The sequence below is a fragment of the Clinocottus analis genome, unplaced genomic scaffold (genome assembly GCF_023055335.1).
Source record: "Clinocottus analis isolate CAN_PGR_092001 unplaced genomic scaffold, fCliAna1.0.p SCAF_3, whole genome shotgun sequence".
Lineage (NCBI taxonomy): Eukaryota > Metazoa > Chordata > Actinopteri > Perciformes > Cottidae > Clinocottus > Clinocottus analis.
Genome location: NW_027176042.1, coordinates 31,121 through 49,054, shown reverse-complemented (window position 1 = coordinate 49,054; position 17,934 = coordinate 31,121). Strand labels below are relative to the sequence as shown.

The following is a 17,934-nucleotide window of genomic DNA, read 5'->3' as shown; positions in this document are numbered from 1 at the left end:
AGCTGTCAATCAAGCACCACGTGGACACCTTTACTGTGAGAGAGTTGGTTTTCTCCTTAAAGGAGTTTCTGCCAGATGTTTGTTCTGCTCCACCAGTCACTCACTCACACATTGTTTCACTTCCCTTTAAGAAGCCTCTCATGCAGATCAGCACAGAGAGAATCATCGTACAGAACCACCAGAAATATATCAAACTACACTGAGATGAAACACCAAGACGTGGCCCAATATTACAACTGCATCACTGAAAACCTTAAAGAAACATTACTTTTGAATGTTTAGTCAGAAGTTTCTGATGTGGATGTCAGTCGAGATTCAAAACTGTTTAAAATATTTTCAAAATGTAGAAGATTTTACACATCATGAAATACCATCTGTATCTTTACTGTGTTCAATTTGATTTGAATCCTAATTTTTTATTAAGGTGTAAAATTAATTAGAATTCTCGTTAATTATTTTTTTGAAAGAGTTCATGTTTTAACTGTTTTAAATTTGAAGTTGTTTAAATTTCAGGACGACATGAACGTGTAAAGACAAGTTTAGTGAAGCTGCTCTGAGTTAGTCTCCATGATAAAGGTGGAGATATAAAAACACTAAACATATTTTAAATGTAACCAAAGCATTTTATCTGCCTCGAACATCCTCAAACTGAATTTAAAACACAACTTTACAAAATGATATTGAGTAATTTAGTGCAGGAACTTACTTCCAACATCCAGTCTGGTTCCTCCACCAAAAGTCCACCACAGTGACACAAAGTCATTGAGCCGCCGTACAAAAACCGTCTCTGTGACTCTGACTGACTGAACTACATCTACAAGCACTCAAGAAACTACTTCACCATTAAAGTTGGAGGAAATAATTTATTCTCCAGTTTAAAGTTTGACTTTTGAAACAACATGTTTCTGTACTTTCTGTTGCTGAAGTGAACTTTGTTTCTTTGTGCAACATTTTTGATGAAAATGTCGTTCATAAAAATTCAAAGAAAACTATTTTTCCTACATTGTTGAATATAATAATGAATACAAAGACAGTTGACTTCTGAAATAATAAAAATGGTAAACATTTGACTTACTTCCAACATTCAGTCTGGTTCCTCCACCGAACGTCAACCACAGTGACACAAAGTCATTGAGCCGCCGTACAAAAACCTCTCAGTGTAGAGAGACACGGCTCTCTGACTCTGACACCAACAAACTCACCAAACTCAGTCACAGTTTACACACTTCATGTAAGAACTGGTTCAGATGTTTAAAACTGAGTCAGTAATGATGCATATGAATTTAACAATGAATTCATTAAATATTAGACATCCATGAGCAACATGTTTTGAATCATAATTTTCGTATTGTTTACTTTACAGGGACAAATACACACTGACCAACAGTAAAACTGTAAGTGAGCCAGAGAGGCTAATTTTCATCTGCTGTCCCTGGCCAGTTTTTATTTACAATAACACAAAACTAATTCATTCAATATGTATTCATATAAAATACTATAGGCACTTAATACATAAACACCAAACAAGACAAATACACATTTGCACTGAATAGACAGGCAGGACAAACAGTACATTAATGTTTGCACATCTGATGGGCAACAAGCCATTCCCTGAGGCCGTGTTTGAACTTTTTGTATGTTTTTTTTTGTTCGTATGTTTGATGGAAGAGCATTCAATGAGTTTGCTGATTTAATGGAAATATATTCCTAAAGACAAACATGTATTCCTGCCAATTGTTAATAATAGTGTTTGTGGTACACTATAATAAATAAATTGGCATTTTGTTTAAATTTGTACCAAAGTGATGTTGATTTGTGTTTTAGTGAATCAGGAGGATTTTACAAAACATTCTTGAATAAAATGTTTTCTTCAAAATGTATTTGTCAAATGTTAGACATCTATGAGAAATATTAACTTGTCTTTCAGTAAAATTAATTGATGATTGATCAAGTTATTCCTGAAGAAAAACATGTATTCCTGCTAAATGTCAATAATGGTCATACATGCATGTTTCTTGTACACTATAATAAATAAATAAACAATATTTGTTTAAATTTGTCCTACAACAAGAATGAATTGTGTGGTAGTGAATTAGGAGGATTTTACAAAACATTCTAAAATAAAATGTTTCCTCTAAACTCAAACTAAAGACTGAAATGAGCTCTGACACATTCCTGATCAATACTCTGATGAAGTGATTGATCCATTGATCATCAGCATCATCAGAGTCATCAAGTCCCTGTTGGAGTCCGTCAGAGCATTTCCATAGAGAGCCACTTTGCATCAGCAGCACCATGCTCCAGTGCTCTGGGAGACTTTATAGTCCTGAGAGTTGGACACTGGATGACTGACAGCTGTCCTTCATCACAGCAGAAGACACAGAAATCCTCCTCATCAAAAACATGACTTTGATCTGCGTCCTCATGTGGACTCTCCTCTGCTGCTGCTTCACAGGTAAAGTCCAGAGAATCAAACTCCTCTCCTCTATGAACATCGTCCCTCTGAAGTGAAGCCGACTAAACCGTGACGCTGCTTTATGTCTTTGTCTCTGTGTCCTCAGAGTCCAGAGGACAGGTCACAGTGACTCAGCCTGGAGCAGTGAGCTCTGCTGTGGGAGGCTCCGTCTCCATCTCATGTCACACCAGTCAGAACGTTCATACTTGGAGCAGCTATCATGCGTTAGCCTGGTACCAACAGAGAGATGGAGAAGCTCCTAAACTGCTTATTTATTATGCTAGCACTCGACAATCAGGGATTCCAGCTCGTTTTTCAGGCAGTGGATCAAACTCTGACTTCACTCTGACCATCAGTGGAGTCCAGACTGAAGATGCAGCAGTTTACTACTGTCAGAGTTTTCACGTTATCAACAGTCAGTATGTGTTCACACAGTGAAAAAGTGTCGTACAAAAACCTCCATCAGTCAGACTGAACAGAAACTGAACTGACTGCTGCAGCTGGAAGCTACTGAAGAGACTGATACACTTCACTGAAGACACACACACACACACACACACACACACACACACACACACACACACACACACACACACACACACACACACACACACACACACAATCACACAATTCACAATAAAATGCATCAACATCTCAGACTTCTCATCTCAGAGTCTCACATCATGAAATCAGTTTGTTTGCAGATGACAGACTTTTATACATCATAAAATCTTCATTCATAATCTTCATTCATAATCTTGAGTTGATAAATAATCAAAGCAGGTTTTCTCTCCACACACTTCTTTAGTATATGAACATCACAGTTGAATCTATAAATTGAAGTCTGGATCTCAGGTAATTAAAATATTTAACACAATAAAATCCTCTGACAGAGAAATCAAACCTACAGGCATTTAAACAGTTCATCCAAATTAAGAGAAATATTTTCTCAACTTTGCAGAATATTCTTTTTTGTGTAGCCTACTGACAGTTATACTGATACTTTAATATATAATGGACATGAATTATCTTTATAGTGCTCAAAGATTTGAAGAAAATCGAGAAAACTTCCCATATAACAACTAAAGTCCTGGTTGTTTTTATTGGAAGTACTTTGTGTTAAAATAATAGACCTCATCAAACCCATTGTGATGCAGCAGTTATGCACAGTGCCACAACACATTACACTTATTTGTTACATTCATGACAAGGACAAGGTTTTCTATTAGACTTGTGATTTCATATAAAACCAAGAAAGTTGCTTATTTGTTAAAAAAGTCCAAGTGACAAAGTATGTGTGAGAAAGGTCACCCATCACCTGAAACAGAGAAGGAATGATCATTAAAGTTTATTGAGGCAAAGATACTTTCATTGAACTCATATGAAGTCTTTTTATCTGTCTCTACATGAGCCCTGAGACAAACCTGTCCAGGTGTACAGATCCTTTTTTGAAACATCTCTTGTTTTTTGTTGCATTTTTTATTCAACACAATAATTGTGTATATAGAATTTGAATATGAACAAAAATACACATTGGAGACGTGACAAATACTATTCAGTTTGATAGGTTTTAATAATTAAACACAATCAACATCAACCAAACCGCCAATGTAAACCATCAAAGGTTCTTTATTCCTCAACACTTCATATCAGATGCTTTAAACAGAGCGAGCTGTCACCAGTGAGGAGGAACCACCCTGACGTGTTGAGGACAGCTACACTTCACTGACTCTGTGTGTTTGCATATGTGTCCTGCCTCTCTGCTGCCAGCCGTTAAGAGGCCAGTGTAGATCAGTGGCTGTCCAGGCCTTTCAGAGACACTGACACGCCGGCAGCACGATGATGATGTCACTGACTCTACTGCTGAGCACCCTGGGGCTCCTTGTTCAGGGTGAGACTCTCTTGTGAACACGTTGGTTCCCCAGCACCATGTTCTGCTGTGATGGAGAACCACTGGAACAAGCAGCATTGACCTTCTTCCATCTGTTCTCCGGGTTAAAGAAATGAGACTCTTCTGTTGGGATGTTGATCATCTTTCTCCAAACTGGATTTGTCTCAATAACCCTTCTGCTCTTCTTCATGTTTTCAGATTCATCAGGAGAAATCCTCCTGACTCAGTCTCCTGGATCTCAGTCTGTTGCTCCAGGACAGACTGTCTCCATCAGATGTAAAGCCAGTGTTAGTGTTAGCTACCTTCACTGGTACCTTCAGAAACAAGGAGAAGCTCCTAAACTTTTGATTTATTATGCAACAAATCGTCAGTCTGGAGTTTCAAATCGTTTCAGTGGAAGTGGATCTGGATCTGATTACACTTTGACCATCAGTGGAGTTCAGACTGAAGATGCAGGAGATTATTATTGTCAGCAGAGTGACAGCTTCCCGTTCACACAGTGATACACCGTCGTACAAAAACCTCCTCAGCTAAAGAGGAACTGATGTGACTCAACAGCTGCACAGACAGTAAAACAGACGTTTTAATAAAAACTAAAAATGTGTTCATAATAATTTATTTATTTTGAAGTTTCAACACTAAATATATTGTATTTAAGCTGGAAGGTTATATTTTTGAGATATTCATTTTTTTGAAAGAATCTGCTGAACATCAAAACCAAACTCTGTTGAAGTCTGATTTTTATTCTTTGATACATTTAATCCACAGAGTAGAATAACACATAAACAGTGAAAGTGTTGTTTATTTTTTTTTACAATTTTTCAGAGAAAGTCAAACGTACTCACATTTTTAATTAATTCTAAATTGTCACAACATGTCAAACATATGTTGATAATATATTTTTTTATCATCTTGAGTGTTTTTTTAATCAAAGCACACACATATGTCTTATGACTGCAAACAAAACAATATTTATGGTGTTTGTAAATCTGTAACATTGTACTTGTTTCCTTTCGTCATCTCTTTATTAATCTTCGTGGGTCTTTAGCAGAAGCAGTGCATGCATAGCAATAGTGTAAGTTATAAAGTACAGATTACACTTATTTTATTTCTCTTTATGTTGATGAGAAACTGATTTTTATTTCACATTGAGAATAAAAAGTCAGACTTTATTTAAAGGTGATTGCATGTTCGTTCAATACTCCCCAAACAAATAAAATAATCAGAATCAGAATCAGAATACGTTTTATTGCCACATAAGTTATCACAAACGAGGAATTTGTCTTAACGTAGGGTGCAACATAAAAAGACAACAACAACAACAAGGAACATTTAACTGTACAAGTGAAAGTATAACAATTTGAATAAAAAACAAGTGAGTAAATAAGTAAATGCAGTAATGTGCAGTAAATAAGTAGCGACGCAGGGGTGACGATCAAAAATGATAACAATAAGAGTAAAGGTAAGTAAAGTGCACAGAATGAGGTAATGAATGTTTAAAGTGACAGGTGATGAGTAAAGTGGCGAGTGACCTTGAATGTGTGATGTGGACAGATGTGCAGGAGAGAGAAGGGAGAGAGAGAGAGAAGGGAGAGAAGGTCCTGGGGGAGACAGAGTCAGTCAGTGGGGGCCCCGGGCTTTGTTGATGAGCCCGACTGCTGCTGGGTAGAAACTGTTAGTGTGGCGGGAGGTCTTGGTCCTGATGGACCTCAGCCTCCTGCCAGAGGGAAGGGACTCAAAAAGTTTATGGCCGGGGTGAGAGGGGTCGGCCGCAATCTTCCCTGCCCGCTTCAAGGTCCTGGAAGCAAACAAGTCCTGGAGGGACGGCAGATTGCAGCCAATCACCCTCTCAGCAGAGCGGATGATGCGCTGCAGCCCGGCCTTGTCCTTGGCAGTGGCTGCAGCGTGCCAGACGGTGATGGAGTAGCAGATGATGGACTCAATAATGGCGGTGCAGAGGTGCACCATCATTGTCTTTGGCAGGTTGAATTTCTTCAGCTGCCTCAGGAGGAACATCCTCTGCTGGGCCTTCTTGGTGATGGAGCTGATGTTCAGCTCCCCCTCGAGGTCCTGGGTGATGATGGAGCCCAAGAAGCAGAAGGACTCCACAGCGTCGACGGGGGAGTTATGCAGGGTGAGAGGGGCGGGTGGGGCTGCGCTCTTCCTATAGTCCACAACCATCTCCACTGTTTTCAGAGCGTTGAGCTCCAGGTTGTTGTGGCTGCACCAGGTCACCAGGTGGTCAGTCTCCCACCTGTAGGCGGACTCATCCCCACTGGAGATCAGACCGATGAGGGTGGTGTCGTCCGCAAACTTCAGGAGCTTGACAGACTGGTGACTGGAGGAGCAGCTGTTGGTGTACAGCGAGAAGAGCAGAGGGGAAAGAACGTAGCTTTGGGGGGAACCGGTGCTGGTGGTCCTGGAGCCAGAGACGTGTTTCCCCAGCTTCACGTGCTGCTTCCTGTCACACAGGAAGTCTGTGATCCACCTGCAGGTGGAGTCTGGCACGTGCAGCTGGGAGAGCTTGTCCGGTAGCAGGGACGGGATGATTGTATTAAAAGCAGAGCTGAAGTCCACAAACAGGATCCGGGCGTAGGTTCCTGGGGAGTTCAGATGCTGGAGGATGTAGTGGAGGGCCATGTTGACTGCATCGTCTGCAGACCTGTTGGCTCTGTAGGCAAACTGCAGGGGGTCCAGCAGAGGGTCGGTGATGTCCTTGAGGTGTGACAGGACCAGGCGCTCAAAAGACTTCATGACCACAGAGGTCAGGGCGACGGGCCTGTACTCATTGAGTCCTGTGATCCTGGGTTTTTTGGGGACGGGAATGATGGTGGAGGCCTTGAAGCAGGCTGGGACATGGCATGTCTCCAGGGAGGTGTTGAAAATGTCAGTGAACACCGGAGACAGCTGGTCGGCACAGTGCTTCAGGGTGGAAGGGGAGACAGAATAATAATAATACATTGTTGTTAACATTAAACCACTTCAGTAATAAGTGATCATTTATCATTGATACCCACCTATCGTGAGTTTTGTTCCAAATGTTTATCATTACAGATAAATCTATGACTATAGAATAAACAGTTTTGAAGGGGTTCATAACTATTGTGACAACACTTAATGAACTTCTAATATCATCACTGTTTGTGATCCAATATTAAAGAGGATGAGGTTCTTCTTCAGGATATAAAACATTTGCTGTTTCTATTCAGAGAAAATCATGAAGACACTTAAATAATAATCAACATGAAAACAGCTGATTGGATGAAAACGTCTTTATTATTTGAAAACACTGAAATAATATTTAAACGCTGCAACAAGCTGGTGAATATTGTTATTGAACAATGTCAAATAAAAGACAGAGAGAGAGTGACAGAGTGAGACTGAAAGCAGTAGCAGACTGGAACCAGTAGCAGAGTCCCAGTGAGGCAGCTCAGGACTGGGAACACTGGTCTCTCCTCAGTGTCTCTGAGAGCGGAGTCTGGGAGCCCTGGCTGGCCTCACAGGTCACAGAGCCCACCTTCCTCCACTGGTCTGCAGGGAGCCTCAGGGTGCTGCTCCAGCTGTAGCGGCCGTCCTTCTCCAGCACCCCGAGACTGCTGCTCTCCTCCCAGCTGCTGCTGCTGCTGCTGCTGCTGCTGCTACTGCTGCTGCCGTCCACCTTCCAGGCCAGACTCCAGTCTGAGGGGAAGCCCTTGTTGGCCAGGCACATGAGCGTGGCCTTCCCCTGCTGCAGCTCCTCACTGGAGGGGGGCAGCACCGTCAGGGTGGGCGCGACTCGGCCCACTGCAGAGAGAGAGAGAGTCAGAGTTCATATGAGGGGCAGCAGAGGAGGCGACTAGTTCTGTTGGTCTTCCTCAGATCGGATGAAACTGATCTTAAAGGTCTCACTTCCCCCTCTGAGCTCAGTGAGCGTGACAACAGACAGGTTTCAGTACTGAAGATAAAACATCTGTACTTGCCTTCTTTCTTCTGAGTTACATTACAGCAGTGGTTCTCAAACTGTGGGGCGCGACCCTCTGGTGGGGCGCGAAGGTATTACAGGGAAATGTAGTGTTTTTAAAAAAAAAATTAAATAATTATTTTATGAATAATTCTTTTTAAATCCCACACTGGGTAGATGATTCTCTGCATTTCACCCATCCTTAGTAACTAAGGAGCAGTGTGGTGCTGTGAAGCACTGGGGCTTCAGTGTGTTGCTTAAGGACACTTCACCATGAAACTATGGAGAGAAGAGGGATCAAACCGGCTACCTCGTGGTTTCAGGACGACCACGCCCCCATGAACGACATGAAAACTGGTTACATTTGCGCATGCGCGATCGCGACAGATCCTTTGTGAGTTGCGACACACACATGTACCACTGTGCAAAAACAGCAGCAAGATTCCAAGGAGAAAATATGACGACTCTTATCTCGCTCTGGGTTTCACAGTGAATGCGGTATGAGATGAGGAGAGACCAGTCTGTGTTGTATGTCTGAGAACTCTGGCAGCAGACAGCATGAAGCCCAACAAATTAAGAAGACACTTGGAGACGTCACACCCCAGTCACGTACCACTGGCATTCTTTCAGAGAAAACTAGATGACGACCGCAAGCAGGCTACTCACTTTTAAAAGTGTCATCTTTAATCAACAAAGCACAGCTGGCGTCATACAAGGTCGCATACAAAATTGCACAGTGCAAAAAACTTCCATCACCGAAGAAGAGCTCATTCTCCCCTCAGCGCTTAACATGGTTTTAAGGATGCTTGATGAGAGTAGTGCTGCCATATTGAAGACTATCCCTTTGTCCAATGACACAATTGCATGAACTGACAGACACACGGTTTGCTTTACAAGTGGACGAGGCTACCGACAGCAATTGTCTATGTTCACTTTGTCACATCAGAGTCACTGAGTGAAGATTTGCTGTTTTGCAAATACGTTGCAGGCAGAGCGACAGCCGATGAGCTCTTTAGGCTTCTGGACAGTTACCTGACAGAAAACGGGCTGAAATGGGAGAATTGTGTGGGTTTCTGCACAGATGACGCGCAGACCATGGCAGGGAAAAAAAAGGGCTTGCAGGCGCTGATAAAGAGCGTCTCTCCAAATGTGCAATGGACTCACTGTGTTATACACAGAGAAGCGCTCGCAGCAAGACAAATGAGCCGTGAACCGAACGAGATGACGCTATCAGCGTGGTCAATTTCATTAAAACAAGACCCCTGAAAGCACAACTGTTTTCGGCACTCTTTGAGGAGATGGGATGTTTCACAGCGAAGCAAGGTGGCTCTCACGAGGAAAAGTGTTGTAGCGAGTCTTTGAGCTCACAGAGGAAATTCGTCCTGTGTCTTTATCCTCCAAGTCTTGACTCCAACGAAAGACTCCTTTGTCTATATCTTCCGAGTCTTCATGCAAGGAGTATTCACTGATGCAAAAGCTGATGCTTCAAATCCCCACCTGGTTTAACACCAGACTGTAAAAAGTTGCTCTGAATCACAACACAGTAATTTTGAGCCTTTTTTTCCCTCCTTTTTTCAGCAATAGACCATAATCCGTTTTAACATTATTTTCAACACAAACTAAGATGCCCCCAGATTGCTGGGGACAACACACGCACGCACGCACGCGCACGCACGCAGGAAACCTCCACCAGGCTGATGTTGAGGCCCAGGTGTCTCTGCAGAGCCTCAATGCTCATCAAGTAAGATCCCAGTAGACAAACCCCACATAGTCATTACACACAGCATCGTCCGCAGTAAAAAAACATGTTGTACTTTTTATTTCAATCCAATGTCTCTTTGTTCTTCTACTGCAGGTAAGAGGACTCCTGCCCATGGAGAAAACAATAAAGTCAGTCGTGGATATTTTATTGTTTGAAATGCAGTTTTTCCAGTTCAAATTGTTTTTGTACATTTCCCTCTTGACCAGAATATTTCATTTTTATCCACTTGAATTTTACTGTTTACTGTTAAATTACCTAAAGACATGTTTAAATTGTCACAATAACATGAAGAAAGGTGAACATTTTAAAATGTTGTATGTTCAGGAATAACATGAAATAATGTTGTAGTTTACAAAACTTAATTTTTTTTGCAAAATGAAATGTAAATTGTAATGTGTCTATATATATATATATATATATATATATATATATATATATATATATATATATATATATATATATATATATATATATATATATAATGTTGTAAATTCAGTAATCTTGTGACAGTGCATAACCATTTATTCATGTGTTTATTTATTATTACGCTGCGGACAAGTGAACTTCATGTTTTTGTTCACACAAATATTTAGAAGCTCTTTAAAAATAATATATGCAACACGTTTAACCCGGTACACAGCGGCTCGGGTGCAATTTGTGAGCTTGGCCACAAGATGTCAGGAAATATTATTTTAAATCCATTATTTCAGGATCCATTTGTCTTCAATATTGAACTAATAAAGGTTTAACATTAACTAAGAAAAACACCGTATTCAAGTTACGGACCGAAAACCAAGGCATTATTTCACTGAACTAAAACGATCACAATATAGTAATAACAAGATTTTACCTGCAAATTTGATCATTTATTCCTGTTTTTTATAACTTATTAACATTTAGAACTGTCTATTACTTCTTGCTTACTATTATTTATAACTATATGCTTGATGGTATGTAACTGTTTTACTTACTTATTAACATTTGTAGTTGTTTTTAAATGACTTACTAACATCTATAACTGTTTTTAAATTACTTAACATTTATAAATGTTTATTAGTTCCTTACTAACATTTAACAACTGCAGACCTGATTGTTTAAAACTGTTGATTAATGATTTACTTGCTTTCTTATCCTTTTTGTTTATATGTACACATCTATAATAATTCATTTATTTCCATTTCTAAATATTGGGTCTGGAAGTCTAGAATTTTGGTGTATTGGTTTATCGCATGAAATAACAGAAACAGAAAAAGATGAATAGATTGTATAGACAAAGACGTTGTGCGGTCATAATACACAAACACAGAAAATGCAGGATGTGCTTATGTACCATAGAATTTATTGGGATCCATGTTATATCAAAAAGTATAAGTTTTACATTTTCATCTGTAAATGACGCTTGATCAACAATATTAACAGATTCACGTCATCCACACAATCAGTTTAAGAGAAGTTTAAATGTTCATGCAGAGAAAAAACAAACGTCATCATGAGCAGTGAGAGTCTCCATGGCTAAACACACACACAGGAAGGAGCGCCACCTACAGGAGCTCATACATTTACACAACAATCACGAGAAGACGTCAAAGTACCGCCTCCCACAATGTTTGACTGACAGCTGATCTCTGTGCAGTAAAAAAAACGCCTCAACAATCAGCTCTCAGCCACAAACAGAGACTGAATGAGTTTAAAAGTTCAAACAGTGTTTAACCTTTAAAAGGACTTCTGTTCATTTCAGTTTACTCAACTCAGCAGTGGCTCCATAACGATAAAGTCCAGCATAGAGATGCTGAGTGAATGTGGTCTGGACTCTGTGGAGGAGAGTCATGGTTTCAGAGACGCTGTAGAAGGACAGAATACCTGCGCTGTGATCCAGGTACACTCCTACTCTGGAGGACTCAGGAACTGAGATGGGAGTTTTGACTTTGTTGTGAATAAATGTATGACTGTTATTGAAACATAACAATGCCCAAGATTTGTTATTGTTTCCAAATCCACATTCATCACTGTTCCCTTCTCTCTTGATATTCTTGTATGCGACTGCTACAAAAACTCCTGCTCCTCTCCACTCCACCTCCCAGTAACAACGTCCAGTCAGATTCTCTCTACTCAGAACCTGATACGAACCAGTGAATCTGTCTATGTGACTAGAATAAGACTGATGATCAATCATGAATGTTACTTTTCTGTTCTCATCAGATAATAACAGCTGTTTGTGTACTGTGTTTGGATCCAGTGTGATTTCACGTGAATACCTTAAGAATACAGCTCTGGTCGTTTCTTTTCTCCAGGAGACGGATCAGCTCGGTGAAGGTCTTCTCACTGTCCTCCACTGTTTTATCAGCAGAGAGATTGATGGCCTCCACCTCCTGATGAAGCAGCTTCACGTCCTTCTCTCTGTCCTGGATTCTCTGCTGGATGTTTAGTCGACTCCCCTCCAGCTCTCTCTGCCTCTCAGTTCTTTCTGCTGCAGCTGAGACTGTGTCGTGGCCTTTATGTTCCTCCATTAAACAGAGATAACAGATACGCTGCTGATCAGTACGGCAGAAGATCTTCGTCACCTCATCGTGACGAGAGCAAATGTTCTCCTGGAGCTTGATGGAGGGCTTCACCAGCTTGTTTTTCTTTAATGAAGCCGCTTCATAATGAGGCTGAAGGTGTTTCTCACAGTAAGAAGCCTGACATACCAAACAGGACTTGAAGGCTTTCCGTCTCCTCCCAGTGCAGACATCACAGGCCACGTCTTCAGGTCCAGCATAGCAGTGATCAGCAGCAGCAGCAGCAGCAGCTTGGAGTCCAGTCTTCTTCAGTTGCTCCACTAAATCTGCTAACATGGTGTTTTTCACCAGGACAGGCCTCAGTGTGAAGGTCTTCCTACACTGAGGGCAGCTTTGGAGTTTCTTCCCATCCTCTTCATCCCAGTAGACCTTAATACAGTTCATGCAGTAACTGTGTCCACAGGGAATATGTCCTTCAGTAGATCCAGACAGATGGAACAAGAGAAGCTTTCCCGGTCCAGCTGAACTCCTTTCTCTGCCATTTCACCTCTCAAAGACAATGACTGTATAAGTTTCACTTTCTCATAAGTAATTCTACTTTGAGCTCTGATCTGAATAACACGTGTCTCTGCAGTGAATGGGGCGCGTCAGCTGCTGCTCTTTACCTCTATGTTGGTTACATTCACCTATTGCAATGTTGGAGAACAGGAAGAACAGGGAGCGGATTTAAAGCTGTAGTTCATTCCAGGAGGAGGAGCAGTTTGAGAGAGACTGTGTAACACTTGTTTACAAAGGAGATCATTTCTCTGAAAGAAACACTGATTACTTTAACTTTTTGAAGGTAATCTCTGCTTAGAATAAACAAACTCTCTTCTTCCCTGAATATAGTTGAATGAAAGTTTTTAATGATAATAATAATACAAATACAGCAGAAGTGTCACGGCTGGCTCAGAGAATGAGGACCCAAATGCTGATGCGTGGTGCAAAACATAATTTTCTTCTTCCAAAACAAAGAAGGTGTCCGACTATGAAGCCAAATCCAGGTCATATGTATTGTTCATTTGGAAAAAAAATTTGAACCTGAAAAAGGAAGTTTTGTTGTTGAACTTTGAAAAATTTATCGGGTTCAATTTTAAAAAAACAAAACAAAACTCCCTTTTTCAGGTTCAGAGTTTTGACCCGTATCTGGTCTGGGGGGCGTGGTATCCATAACATGTTAAAAAGCATGAACTAGTTTTATTAAAGTGGGGGTTTTGCCAAAGTGGGATATTGAGCATAGAGCTTGCTTTGCATGCGAGAGGCAGTGGGATCGATGCCCACATTCTCCAAGTGACTTTGGCTCCTACTCTTATGTGGAAGATTTGGTAGTATGAGCATTATGGGACTTCTTGCACCAGTTGAGCTGAAGACAGCAGCCGTGTTTTTATTCCACCAAAACTTGGAGTAGAAACAGTAGAATCACTGTTGTTTAACAGATGAATCATGGAAGAGCAAGACATTTTAGACTTTTCTTGCTGGAAATTAGCAATTTCTAATCTTGAAACTGCATTTTGCTTGGGTCTTGAGCTCAATGGTGCACATTACACCCATGACATGGCAGACCAAAGCAGAGTGGACTGCGACGAGGATGGGATTCGAACCCACGCGTGCATAGCACAATGGATTAGCAGTCCATCGCCTTAACCACTCGGCCACCTCGTCATCTCAACGCCCTTGTGTGAAAGGTCCGATCCAGTTCACCTTCCAAACTGCTTATACAGGTCTGGAATGTTTGGAAAAGTGTGACCTGGCGGGGGTAGAGGAGGAGATATAGGCGTCTCTTGCCTGACACATAAACTACTCTTGGGGAATTAGCTCAAATGGTAGTGCGCTCGCTTAGCATGCGAGAAGTAGCGTGATTGATGCCTGCATTCTCCACCTCTCTAAAAGACTTTATTTTCTGATACTGATGGAAAACAAGTTTGTTGTTTAAAGTGTCCTCCGCAAATTGGGCAAGATCAGGGAGCATCTTGTTGCAGTGGCTGCTGGCCTACCCTATCTTCATTGGATCCCAGTGGAGTCCACAAAGTATTGCAAAGATTGCAACTACCAAATGTCACCATAAAATTCAGTTCCAGGCCATTTTTTGTGTGTTTTTTATGGGCCTGGAAAGTTGAAAAAAGCATGAAATAGCGGGTAGGAGAATAGGCGGGTAGGATGAGGCCTGGCACGTTGATCCATTGCCCTCTTGTGTAGAGGGGAATTAGCTCAAGTGGTAGAGCGCTTGCTTCGCATGCGAGAGGCAGTGGGATCGATGCCCACATTCTCCACCTCTTTGAAAGACTTTCTTTTCTGATATTGAGAGAAAACAAGGTTGTTGTTTAAAGTGTCGTCCGCTAATTGGGGAGGATCAGGGCCCATGTTGTCGCAATGGCTGCTCATATTTAAACCTTCCAAAGTGATTATAACGGTCTGGAATGTTTGGAGAACTGTGAACTGGCGGGGGCAGAGGAGGAGATATAGGCGGCTCTTCCCTGAGCCTTAAACCAATTGTGGGGAATTAGCTCAAATGGTAGAGCGCTCGCTTAGCATGCAAGAAGTAGCGGGATCGATGCCTGCATTCTCCACCTCTCTGAAAGAATTTATTTTCTGATACTGATGGAAAACAAGTTTGTTGTTTAAAGTGTCCTCCGCAAATTGGGCAGGATCAGGGAGCATCTTGTTGCAGTGGCTGCTGGCCTACCCTATCTTCATTGGATCCCAGTGGAGTCCACAAAGTATTGCAAAGATTGAACTACCAAATGTCACCACAAAATTCAGTTCCAGGCCATTTTTTGTGTGTTTTTTATGGGCCTGGAAAGTTGAAAAAAGCGTGAAATAGCGGGTAGGAGAATAGGCGGGTAGGATGAGGCCTGGCACGTTGATCCATTGCCCTCTTGTGCAGAGGGGAATTAGCTCAAGTGGTAGAGCGCTTGCTTCGCATGCGAGAGGCAGTGGGATCGATGCCCACATTCTCCACCTCTTTGAAAGACTTTCTTTTCTGATATTGAGAGAAAACAAGGTTGTTGTTTAAAGTGTCGTCCGCTAATTGGGGAGGATCAGGGCCCATGTTGTCGCAATGGCTGCTCATATTTAAACCTTCCAAAGTGATTATAACGGTCTGGAATGTTTGGAGGACTGTGAACTGGCGGGGGCAGAGGAGGAGATATAGGCGGCTCTTCCCTGAGCCTTAAACCAATTGTGGGGAATTAGCTGAAATGGTAGAGCGCTCGCTTAGCATGCGAGAAGTAGCGGGATCGATGCCTGCATTCTCCACCTCTCTGAAAGATTTTATTTTCTGATACTGATGGAAAACAAGTTTGTTGTTTAAAGTGTCCTCCGCAAATTGGGCAGGATCACGGAGCATCTTGTTGCAGTGGCTGCTGGCTTACCCTATCTTCATTGGATCCCAGTGGAGTCCACAAAGTATTGCAAAGATTGCAACTACCAAATGTCACCATAAAATTCAGTTCCAGGCCATTTTTTGTGTGTTTTTTATGGACCTGGAAAGTTAAAAAAAAGAAGTTAAATAGCGGGTAGGAGAATAGGCGGGTAGGAGGAGGCCTGGCACGTTGATCCATTGCCCTCTTGTGCAGAGGGGAATTAGCTCAAGTGGTAGAGGGCTTGCTTCGCATGCGAGAGGCAGTGGGATTGATGCCCACATTCTCCAAGTGACTTTGGCTCCTACTCTTATTTGGAAGTATGAGCATTATGGGACTTCTTGCACCAGTTGAGCTGAAGACAGTAACCATGTTTTTATTCAGTTCCAGGCCATTTTTTGTGTTTTTTGGGCCTGGGAAGTATAAAAAAGCGTTAAATAGCGGGTACTAATCACTATACGATCACGGCCACATGCTTATTTTTTAACGCAAAAACCAGCTCACACATCATTCAGCCTTTTTACAGCTGTAAATGTACTGGAATTAATAGTTATCAGAGCAGGAACTTTAAAAAGTAGCATCAAGCTATATCATTGTTCAAGAATTGTTTGAAGTTCAGGTGCAACTTCAAATGTTCAGAGTAGACGTCAGATTAGTTTTTTACAGTGTTATACAGGAACTTGTTGTACCAGGATTAACAAGCTAAATGACTGCACGAGCTAGCCAGGAGTCAAACCTAGAATCTTCTGATCCGTAGTCAGACACGTTATCCATTGCGCCACTAGCCCTACATTGCTACATTTGCTGTAAATTTTATGATGTGCCAGCATTTCATGCAAACTGTTGTGAGTTTTATTTGCTGAACAGATGGAGAACTGCGGACTGGTGTAGCCGGAAAGCATAAGGCTTCACGCAGAAAACACGACTGAAGCTGTCAAGTTTGACACTGTGTGAAGTAAAACGAATGTCAGAATACAACAACAATAGCTTAAACAACACCAACATGCTGCCGTGACCCGGATTCGAACCGGGGTTGCTGCGACCACAACGCAGAGTACTAACCACTATACGATCACGGCCACATGATTGACACAGTGCTTATTTTTTAACATAAAAGTCAGTTTACACATCATTCAGCCTTTTTACAGCTGTAAATCTACTGGAATTAATAGTTATTAGAGCAGGAACTTTAAAAACTAGCATCAAGCTATATCATTGTTCAAGAATTGTTTGAAGTTCAGGTTCAACTTCAAATGTTCAGAGGAGACGTCAGATTAGTTATTTTTAGAGTGTAATACAGGGACTTGTTGGACCAGTATCAATCTGTGAACAAGCTAAAGAACTGCACGTAAATTTCATGATGTTCCAGTATTTCATGCAAACTGTTGTGAGTTTTATTTGCTGAACAGATGGAGAACTCCGGACTGGTGTAGCCGGAAAGCATAAGGCTTCACGCAGAAAACACGACTGAAGCTGTCAAGTTTGACACTGTGTGAAGTAAGACGAATGTCAGAGTACAACAAGAACAGCTTAAACGAGACCAACATGCTGCCGTGACCCGGATTCGAAACGGGGTTGCTGCGACCACAACGCAGAGTACTAACCACTATACGATCACGGCCACATGACTATTTCTTAACGTAAAAACCAGCTCACACATCATTCAGCCTTTTTACAGCTGTAAATCTAATGGAATCAATAGTTATTAGAGGAGGAACTTTAAAAACTAGCATCATGCTATATCATCGTTCAAGAATTGTTTGAAACTAAGGTGAAAATTCACATGTTCAGAGTAGACGTATGATGAGTTTTTTTTACAGTGTTATACAGGGACTTGTTGGACCAGGATCAATCTTTGAACAAGCTAAAGAACTGCACGAGCTAGCCAGGAGTCGAACCTAGAATCTTCTGATCCGTAGTCAGACGCGTTATCCATTGCGCCACTAACCCGGCAAGTCGTGGATAGCTGGTGTTTACTGACAGCCAATGA

General features: G+C 41.5%; 1 protein-coding gene, 4 non-coding genes and 1 gene segment (V, D, J or C); all 6 read right to left on the bottom strand.

The window, feature by feature from the left end:
* Nucleotides 1–7,724: 7,724 nt before the first annotated feature.
* On the bottom strand, nt 7,725–8,070 carry LOC137795934 (Ig kappa-b4 chain C region-like). The segment is given in 1 exon segment: nt 7,725–8,070. A coding segment is annotated over 1 exon segment (279 nt).
* On the bottom strand, nt 8,046–13,103 carry LOC137795933 (E3 ubiquitin/ISG15 ligase TRIM25-like). The gene is given in 3 exon segments (XM_068593525.1): nt 8,046–8,129; nt 12,304–13,016; nt 13,019–13,103. Coding segments are annotated over 3 exon segments (807 nt in total). The 5' UTR covers nt 13,089–13,103; the 3' UTR covers nt 8,046–8,105.
* A 1,062-nt stretch (nt 13,104–14,165) lies between these two features.
* trnas-gcu (transfer RNA serine (anticodon GCU)) lies at nt 14,166–14,247 on the bottom strand. Its single transcript has one exon. It is a non-coding gene; the product is annotated as a tRNA-Ser (tRNA).
* Nucleotides 14,248–16,659: 2,412 nt separating this feature from the next.
* trnar-acg (transfer RNA arginine (anticodon ACG)) lies at nt 16,660–16,732 on the bottom strand. Its single transcript has one exon. It is a non-coding gene; the product is annotated as a tRNA-Arg (tRNA).
* A 219-nt stretch (nt 16,733–16,951) lies between these two features.
* Nucleotides 16,952–17,023, bottom strand: trnah-gug (transfer RNA histidin (anticodon GUG)). The gene has a single exon. It is a non-coding gene; the product is annotated as a tRNA-His (tRNA).
* A 798-nt stretch (nt 17,024–17,821) lies between these two features.
* trnar-acg (transfer RNA arginine (anticodon ACG)) lies at nt 17,822–17,894 on the bottom strand. Its single transcript has one exon. It is a non-coding gene; the product is annotated as a tRNA-Arg (tRNA).
* Between the last annotated feature and the right edge of the window lie 40 nt (nt 17,895–17,934).